The following is a 9,974-nucleotide window of genomic DNA, read 5'->3' as shown; positions in this document are numbered from 1 at the left end:
AACTTTTCTTTTTCCCACTAATACACGCCCCTTCAGTCTTCACCTTCCTTGGGACCTGTCCTTTTATATTTTTAATTTTAATATTAGTAATTAGTAACAGTGTAACATAGTTAAAGTATTTAAAAGATTATTATTATTTATTAACATCCCTGTCTCTTAATTTCATAACTAACAAATTTTATATTTTCAAGAATACTTTTTTTCTTATCTATTAGTTCTTTAGATTTTTTATTTTTTTATGATTATTATTATTATTATTTTAAGCTATTATTAATTTATTTTTTTTCTTATGATTTTTTATTCAATTCGATTATTTTAATCAATACTGGTCTGGCCCCGATTGAACCACTAACCCTTGAACCATTAGTTCGACTGATTCAATGACCGGTCCGATTTTCATACCTTGACTGCAATTCATCACCTTCTTCTTGCTCCCTCATCAACATTTGAATTAATTAGACAACCCAATAACCCAATTGATGAGATTATCAACTACTGCAATCTATTGTTCAATTCTGTCTAGCCTTGTTTCCATTGCTTTCTGAGTATTTTCTGGCCTCAGGTCTTCGCCATAAACCATCGAAATGAAGGTGAAAAGAGAAAAGAGAAGAAAACAAAAGAAGCCAAGGAATGCTTAGCTCTAGATACCACTAATACAGAATTGTAATTCTGTATGAAAGAGAAAATAGAGAAGAATAAGAGAGATTCAGAGAAATTGAGAGAGAGAAATAGAGAGACAAGCAGATTCATCAAATAATATGCAAATCGTATTGATGACTAAAGCATAGGATTTACAAATGAGATCACAAGTATTTATAAGCTTCTAATATGGCTCTCTCTCTTACAACTACCCTAACAGCTAGTTCCTAATAACTGACCAAGTCACAATTACAATTACATAATACACTTCCTTTTTCAAATATTTAAATGAAATAAATTACTTCAGTAAGCAGTAGAACACAAGTACCTCCCCCCCCATAGCCCTCCATAACCTGAATTACGAAAGCCTGCTTCACACTATTTCATCTTTAGTAAACGATGTAGCATTCTAATTATAGTACTCGAGAAAACCACTTTAATTATAATTCATGACTCATTGAAAGACATTTAAAAGTGAGACAAAGACAACTTGTAGAACATCAACAAAGTAAGCCAAAAAAAAAAAGCCAAAGGTTTTGGGACTTACAGGCTCTGTCTCATTTGGAATTCCAAGCCGAGACTGCTCATTAGCAAGCAGGTGAACCAAGTGTTCTCGCTGATTAGAGACATTATCTTTCTGATAAAAACAATGTCAATCATTAGGTGCAAGAGAAAAGGAGTGATTTGCATTGATACTACCAATGCATCTGGTAGCTTCCTATCGGAACATGATCAAATGAATCAGACTATGACTTTCTTCCATTTATGTAAAAAGATCAATTATAAGAATAAAGATCAGAGAAGAGACAGTGACAACTGTGAAAAACCCGCTCAAGTCTTCACATCCTAATTCAACTGATATCTTCAATAATTTCTCTACTCAAAAATCACCATACATGAGAATTTAAAATATTGATAGTAAAGAAAAGGGGCAGAGAAGTATAATAGGAAATTAAAAAGGGAAGAATGCAATTTGCTGTTTGCACAGACAAATTCAAGCATTAAAAGAAATTAGAAATATAAGACTTACAGGAAAAAAGAATATAGAAACGTCATGAAGAGAAAAGAAAACAAGTAGTTTATCGCAAAAAAGGGGGGGGGAGAAGAAAACAAGATAGCAGTAAACTTTGAATATTAAATATGCAACAGTATATCCAATCTCCCTCCATATCTTAAAAGAGAGACCACGGTAAACTTATAAGAGCTGAACATCAAGATGAAGACATATATACAGAACATCTGAACACAAAATAGACATCTTAATAAATGCAGGCATGCCCCTCCATCTGAATGCACCCCAAAAAAAAAATTGCAAATATCAAAAGATTTGGCCTCATTATTCCCCGCTAAACCCTAAACAATTCAAGGTTTTAAAATTGAGATCCATCCCAATGAAAATATGCATGACAACTCACACATGCTGACCTGAAATCCAAATATACACTGCAAGAAATCAAGCATATCAGCATCTCTAGCAGCAGGAATTGGATGACTCCGAGGCAACTCTGGCAAACCCCTAAAGTACTTCAAAGCTGAAACTGCTGCTTGAACCTAAAAATAAATTTCTTAAAGTAAAAACCAGATAATAATGTATTAAATTTGAAGTCAAGTATCAGTCAATGTAATACAGTTAGATTAATTAGTTAGTTCAATGATGGCCATAACGTTCATATAAGCATTTGGTTATGTAAACCATACTAGGCATGTCTATATATGCCAGAGTGCATAGAGCAATAACACAAGCTTATCTTCCTGATCACTCACTCTCCCTCGCCTCTAACTTTTATACTAAGAAAAATAACTCCCTAACCTCAAGCAAAGACATAATAGAGTTTGTTAAGGATGGAGCATCTAAGGGAATAATGTGTAAGCAATTAAGTCTTCTGTCATTGCAGAATCTGATTCCATTAGAGATTTCAGCTGCAACAAAAAGAAAAATACGTTAAGATAATTAATAACATTACCAAAAACTCAAACTTCACCAAATACCAAACATTATTATTGTTGGTCCAATACACATGCCTACTCTTATCAACCTTGAAAACATGTTAAGCTTACTCCCTGAGACATGGAGTACGGACACTAGTATGAACACATGAAAGGCAACATGATAAATTTCAAATCATATAAAACATCACACAAACATATTACACACCGGCTGAACCACTATAACCATAGTCAAAGAACTGAATCATGAAATTGTTCATTCTCCATCAAGTAGCCTAGTTCAACCTTGAAATGCTAAGAAAAACCAAAAGGAGAAAGAAGGATTAAGAGAAGAAAAAAAAACATAGTTCATAGTTCATATAAAAGAAAATGATAAGCAGAGTCTCCAAAAGCATCGACACTTTTCTAAAGGTGGCATCACTTAAAGCAACTTTTTACACCATTAATTATTATTTTACGTTCTGTATAGGTAGCTCATAAACTGTAACACTTTATACTTACATATCTTTTACACACACAAACACATGCACATAAACATATATACTAAATTAGAGAGACTCTGAAGGTCCTTCCAGAAAGACAAGCAGTGCATCTTCAAATTATCACTGTAAAAGCAAATGGAAGCTAACCTCTTCAGGAATTTCTGGGGACAACTGCTCAATCACCATGCCTAAAACCCTTAAACTAGCAAAAATTCTTTTTCGCTTCACACTGTCTTCCGCTCCAACCTGTATTCAACAGCAAAGATTTTAAATGTCAAAAGGAATACGCACAACATAAAAGATGTGAATCAAGACATGCAAGAGACTTCAGGTGAAAAAGGAGTTAGCAAGTAACTGCATGGGAGGGAGCCACTTCAATCTAGGTGGTCAACGAAGCTGAATATGAGTGCTATAACACAAGCTACAACTCCTATACTTCATGGTCCATGATTATATTTTCCCAATCAAAATGATATTTTGCTTAATGGTCCTTCATGTTATTTTTATTTTATTTTTATTTTTTTTTTTTTGGCTATACTATCAATCAATTGCCCAGCTATCTAACCTATAGCATAAATGCTTGAAAACTCAATTATCGAACTTACTAATTCTTTGGCCCAAAAAAAGTTACTAATTCAACAGCATCACTTTTTTAAGTAAAAAAAAGAGGAGACTTATTGAAGAGAAAAATGGACAATATGAAGAAATATAGACTTAGAGGAAATAGGTCCTCTCCATGCAGAATTGAGAAAATAAATCACGTCCATTGCAGATTGCCCTATAGAACTTCTTACTTTGTGGGGTGCAATGATGTCTAAAGAGGCAGAGGAAGACAGAGAATGCACAAGCTCATCTAAATGGGCAACTTCTACTAATACACAAAACATACTCGCTAAGGTTTCCACTGATGGCACCAGATTCCCGCAATTTCTTCTCTTCCTCCTGTAGCCTGTCTACATTATGCTTCTCCCTATAGCGCTTGTAGAACTCTTGTAATTTTGTAATGTCCTGACTTCTATCTATAGTTCCAACTTCTCTCTTAGCCAACTTTTGCTGAAATATGTTAATAAATGAGCGAGATAATATAAATTATAGCTGCCCAAAAGACATTGGAGTATAACTTTAATAAAGTGAGACAAAACTTGCATAAAGAAAATCAAAGAATATAAAAATAACAACAATGACAATTGAAAAGGTCATACAGAACAGCAGGCTTGCCCTTGGACTTGTTATCACCTCTTCCCATGAACATTACAAATGAGTTTTACAAGTTAAATGAATACAGTAATTTGACAATGCTTAACCAAAACTTGGTGTTTATACGATAACAACAACAAGTTTATCTCATTAAGTGAAGTCTACCACATGAATCGCATAATATCATTGCGTTCTATCAATGAATAACTACTAAGATATATCACTCGCCAAAACTTGTGTATGTATTTTGATAAATTGATAAACACAACAGATCTTTTTCCAAAATATATACTGCAAGGTAAAGAAAAAATTCAAATTTGAACAAGAGAATCTGCAACCAAAGATCCAGTTAACATTCATTAACCAGCAATAATTTTAGGCCCTCTCGAACCTTGAACATCTTTCCCTTTCGCACAAGGCTACAGTTCAAAGTTGTGCTCAATGAAGAAGAATATACATCTTGGAAGTTTCACTTGAGGATCATACAAGCTCAGATGTGAACGAACAATAAACCCTGAAGCTTCTTCTTGACAGTGTTAAATTCCCCCCAATTAAAGATAGCATCAATTTGGAATTTTCACGTGTTTGGTTATTATGGTGGTAAATAATAATTTCATTCCCTTATTTCATCTCCCACCAGGGAAGTTTCTCTTCTCAACAAAATCTGTTTAAAAACATGAAGCTCCTTCAAAAGACAAATCTATAATTTGAAGAATAGTACTCAATGGAATTAACATCCAAGAGCATCTGTATGAAGTACAAAATAGAGCAGAAAATGCAGCTCACTTATTTCTACATTACCAAGTGGCTACTTTCTAGTGTAATCAATTGTCTGGTGTCTTTAGTGATATTGGGGTAAGTCCACGTGATTTAGGGTAGACTCTCCATATATAATTCAAACGTTTTGAATGAATAAAGGGGGTCAATCTTTGTGGCAATGTGCAACTTTTTTGCAATAATTTGGGATATTTGGCCAGACGTAATGCTCATAATTTCATTAGTGTTTATTGTCATTAGATGCCTTCTGGGCAAGGATTCTGTTTGAGGCTTCATACTGGTTATCGGTCCAGGGCCTGCTCAAGAGAGGGTGATGGGAAATTGAAGAAGACTTACTCTAGGCATAAGAGGAAATTCTATGTTATTTGCTACATCTTAGAACTTTCATCTATTTTTTGTTTTCTTTCTTTTCTGATTATCATTTAGGCTATTTTCTTCTAATGTGCTCCCCATAAATAGCCACTAATAAAATGACAGTTTTTTTCCCAAGGCATTTGAACTAAACTATCAGTTTTCTTCCCTGGACTTTCCCTACCTCCTTCCTTCCTCCCTCTTTCTCCTACCTCTTCTCCTTTTTTCCTTGGGACAACAATGCACAAATTCCAAGTTAAACTTAAGACTAATGAAATCAAACAATGCATAACGTACCTTAATAACAGACATCAAACCAGTCTTAAATTGCAAAACACCTCGGCCTTCACTGTTAGGGTCCAGATTTTGAGATAATGAATAAGCATGCTCACATACTGCGGGTAAATAAGGTATGTAAGATAAAGCACTGAGCAAAATGGGAATAAAATTTGAATCACTTGAAAAAACTAGAAGGCCAATGAAAAGAGAAATCAATTTACTAGTAGCAGAAATATTGTGAAGTACAGTTTAACCAAAAAAGGGGGAATATGATGAAGTACAAGCACGGGTTCTATATATGAGATAACATGTATCCACATTTCAAATTCACATCAGTTTTCTTCGTATATTTAAATTATTTATCAATAAAGTCAAGGAAGGAAGTGCCAGATGGAAAGGTATGACAACAAATTAATAAAACAGAAACAAGATAACGAGCACAGTACATTTTATACAAATAAATCCAAAGCCCGAAGTTGACAATCAGTTTAGAAGCTCATTGTTCTACAAAAATCTGAGTTTTGTATCATTTTCAACATCCGGAATTTTAAAATTGTAAATTCACCAAGAACACTTCCCTCAATCTCTCTCTTCTTGTTTTATTGATGCAACTTTCCATGCTCAAATAACCAATCCTTGAATATCACTAAAACAAAATGTTGCAAAAAGCGCGGTAATATAAACCAAGCAGTTAAAACGTACAGATTCTGGAGACATTAGGATCTTCGTCTTGAATTTCATCTGCAACTCTCAATATCTCATCAATATCTCTGTTTTTGGCGAGTGCAGATGGTACGTTTCCAGCAATTCCAGCAACGGGCCGTCCAAATGCATCATCACCAATCCTTTCCCTCCTCAGTGTAGCTCGGACTAATCTCTCCCACAGTGCCTCAACTCGAGACATTTTCTACAGACAGTAAATGAAAAATTAAATTAAAATTAATAAAACGGAATGGAAAATCGCGAACTTAATAATTAAGTTTAAACAACGTAGTAGACCAAAAGTATAAACAACGTAGTTTAACTTCAACCTCAGCATCCAGTATCAAATTAGTAAGACTAGTACCCACCGCGAGTCCAATCGAATTTACCCATTTTCGACATTGTTCAGCAAGTTTAGCGTATAAAAAACTAAAAACATAGAAATGCCAAAGCCAACTACGACTGTACTCAACTGGAAACCAGCAAACGTACATAGAAAAGCAGTTAAGAAAAAAAAACATAGCACGTGGAAGATCAAATGATTCAGACAGGAAAGAACTTGCAAGACTTAAGGAAAAAGGATTTTTTTTCCATCCAAATTTTTCTCGTGAACCAAGCGGAGGCGACAGGAAAAGAAAGGCCGGAAAACGAAAATGGCGAACCTCATAAGCCCTAGGACCGAGTTCAGAAGGAGCTGAATCGGTCTTGGACACCGCAAAAGCGGTCTTTTTTTTTTGAAAAAGCAGATGAATGCAGATGTGAAAATGAGACAGGGAGAGAGCGTGGATTTTCGTGGGGAAAAATAAAGAAGTACTATCTGTGAGTGAAAAAATTGGCAGAAACGTATTGCACCTGAAAAGAGAAGAAAGGTATTCACCGGCTACAACCGGTCGACCACGGCAATTTACGGATGGGCTGGGGCTCAGGCACAGGTCTTTGACGCGGACAAGTAAAGCAAGGAAGGAGAAAATTAACGCCAGATCGGATGAAGAGAATGAAAGGGAGCCACGTGAAAAGCCCACGGTTAGTGTTGGCGCCGGTCTTGAGCTCGGATTTTTCTATTACCACCACCAACCACTAAGCAACGAATTTTCGATCCACGTTGATGTAGGATGTATGTTTGTACTCAACTGAGATTTCGTTTCGACGCATTGATATCTGTCAGATATTAGTCAGTTAAATGATCATGTTATTTTGCAAAAATATCAAAATATTATTTCTAATCTCAAATCTCAGCCCGGGCAATGTGGTTCTTCGTCTGTGATGTTTGACCGGCGTTGTTATATAATATTCTGATTACGTTATTATATATTTTAAAAGTTAATTTTCGTATGAATCAAAACTTAACCTTTTCTACGTTTTACCCTGTATTGACGAGTGTTACGCAACAGTGATTGGTGAATTTTTAAGACGCGAGCCGGTGATTGGAATTTGATAATTTTGCATTTTCCATTGAAGGCACTGCGTGGAAAGAAGAGCCTATGGTCACGAAAATATTATCCGTAACGTACGATCTTTGAACGGAGTCTTTCTCTCCTAGCACGAGGGCGTGCTAGATTGGGTGTGGGAAAATGTCACGGATGATATCTCCGTGACCGTGTAAAGACCAATATAATGAACGATCCGCTGGTTAGCCTCGCACAATATGGATAAGGGCGACATTGGCATTGGGTTCTGTCTCAGTCTTCGGACTGAGTGCACAACTAGTCGGGGGCTAGTGCTGCCTCCCTGATGAGCCCATGGCAGGACGAAATCAGTGTGATCCATATGTGCTAAGGCTTGTCCTGAGGATTATGGGGTCCTCCAGAACGCTGCACGGGCGCTGTGTGCTGCACCAGACTCTCAACCTGTGACACCATGTTGCATTTTGGGAAAGTTTTGCAGAATTTATAATTTTTGCTGCAGATTGACGCGTGGTCTGGACTTAAGGATTAAGAAATCTTTCTTTTTTCCCACCTGAAAGGATTAAGAAATCGAGTAGTGAACTACTAAATACTTTTACAAAGTTTTGCTTTTCTCGATTCTTTTACACTTATACGAGGCGGTGCTACAGTTCAATTCAATAATAATTGGGAGATGATAATAAAGTACTCCCGGAATATATAAATAATAAATAGGTATTATGCAGTATGATAATTATTTTATGGTCTCGAGGGATTTGTCTAACATTTTGGCTTTTAATGAAATGACGTATTCCCCCCCCCCCCCCCAAAAAAAAAAAACCATGTCTTTTCTCTTTATTTCCCTTGTTCACCGAATTCACCTTTGCCCACATTCACAACCCCACTCTTCTTCCATCGGCCTCTCCTTTAGACAGTGATGAGGATGTCGAACGGCAAAGACAATGACTTCCTCCTTCGCATGACCTTGACGAAAGTGGAAGCCCAATTTCAAACAATCACAAGGATGTCAAACAGGGGTCCGTCTTCGGTGCTTGCTCATCCATCAAGTAAAATCTGGGCCATCCAGCCCAGATTTTTTTAATTTTTAATTTAAATTTAAATTTAATTTTTTATAAATAAGGTCATCATCCTGGATGGTATTGATTTAATTTAAGTGATTTAATTTAATATTATAACTTTTTAATGAATACAATATTAAAAAATAAAATATATAATCTTTTAATTATAACTTTTTAAAAATATTTTTTAAAAAAAATTACAAGTTAAAATTTTTAAATCTAGACTGTACAAAATACATCTGGATAGTCAATATATAAAAATATAAAAAATTAATATTAAAATAAACCCTGTAGATTAAATATGGACTAGATTAGTCAAAAAAATATTTATTAGAACTTTTTTATAATTTTTACTCCCTCCGTTCAAAAATGTAAGATATTTTTAACTGAATCTCACCCCTCAATGAAGTAGTTACCTACTTTTAAATTAACCCTATCTTTTCATATTTATTTCTATTAAACACCTTACAATAAATATAAAGTCACTATTAATATGGGCACTTTTGAAAAAAAGATAATGATTATACCTTAAAAGACTAAAAATACCTTACATTTTTAAATATCTAACTCCTCAAAAAATGCCTTATATTTTGAATGGAGGGAGTATAAATTTTTATTTTTAAAAAAATATAAAATAAAAATATTAAATTATTTCTCTAAATTTTGGTTCAGATTGCATCGCCCTAACGAGCACCTAAGATGGTTCTTGTCAAATAGCGATTACTTGACAAGGATGATAGATGATAGTGATCATGCTATCTTAAGACTCTAAAAATGTTTACATATATTTTGTATGACCAATCATTATTTTTTTATTAAATATTAATATTAATTATATATTTTTATTTGAGAATGGAAGTTTTATTTAAGGGAGTATTTGGTTGGAGGGAAGGAATTTTGCCCTCTCTCCTTTTTTGGATTGAAAAATTGGAGGAGATGAGGGGGAAAAATTTTTTCCTCCCCTCCAAATTGGAGAAATTGGGAGGGGAGGGATAAAATTTTTCATATTTTGACCAATATACCTTTCATGATGAATTTAAAAAATGCAAATACACTTCTCCAATATAACAATATTTATAAAATGAAGGTAAGATTATTTATATATAATTATTTTTCTTTCCTTTTCCTCCTAAATCAAA

General features: G+C 34.5%; 2 protein-coding genes across 2 annotated transcripts; both read right to left on the bottom strand.

Moving 5' to 3' along the window:
- Positions 1-1,093: 1,093 nt before the first annotated feature.
- Positions 1,094-3,296, bottom strand: LOC129299491 (callose synthase 9-like). Its single transcript, XM_054937958.1, has 4 exons — positions 3,216-3,296; positions 2,450-2,559; positions 2,065-2,190; positions 1,094-1,276 (listed from the first exon to the last, which is right to left on the bottom strand). Exons 2-4 carry the CDS (start codon positions 2,462-2,464, stop codon positions 1,094-1,096), a joined length of 324 nt encoding a protein of 107 aa, XP_054793933.1. The 5' UTR covers positions 2,465-2,559; positions 3,216-3,296.
- Positions 3,293-7,205, bottom strand: LOC129299490 (callose synthase 9-like). Its single transcript, XM_054937957.1, has 5 exons — positions 7,037-7,205; positions 6,375-6,579; positions 5,691-5,788; positions 3,958-4,121; positions 3,293-3,314 (listed from the first exon to the last, which is right to left on the bottom strand). The coding sequence occupies exons 2-5, from the start codon at positions 6,574-6,576 to the stop codon at positions 3,293-3,295; spliced, it is 486 nt and encodes a 161-aa protein (XP_054793932.1). The 5' UTR covers positions 6,577-6,579; positions 7,037-7,205.
- Between the last annotated feature and the right edge of the window lie 2,769 nt (positions 7,206-9,974).

Source organism: Prosopis cineraria, unplaced genomic scaffold (genome assembly GCF_029017545.1).
Source record: "Prosopis cineraria cultivar Desert tree isolate PC_DT_omini unplaced genomic scaffold, ASM2901754v1 PC1175, whole genome shotgun sequence".
Taxonomy (NCBI): Eukaryota; Viridiplantae; Streptophyta; class Magnoliopsida; order Fabales; family Fabaceae; genus Prosopis; species Prosopis cineraria.
This window is presented reverse-complemented; position numbering and strand designations above follow the sequence as displayed.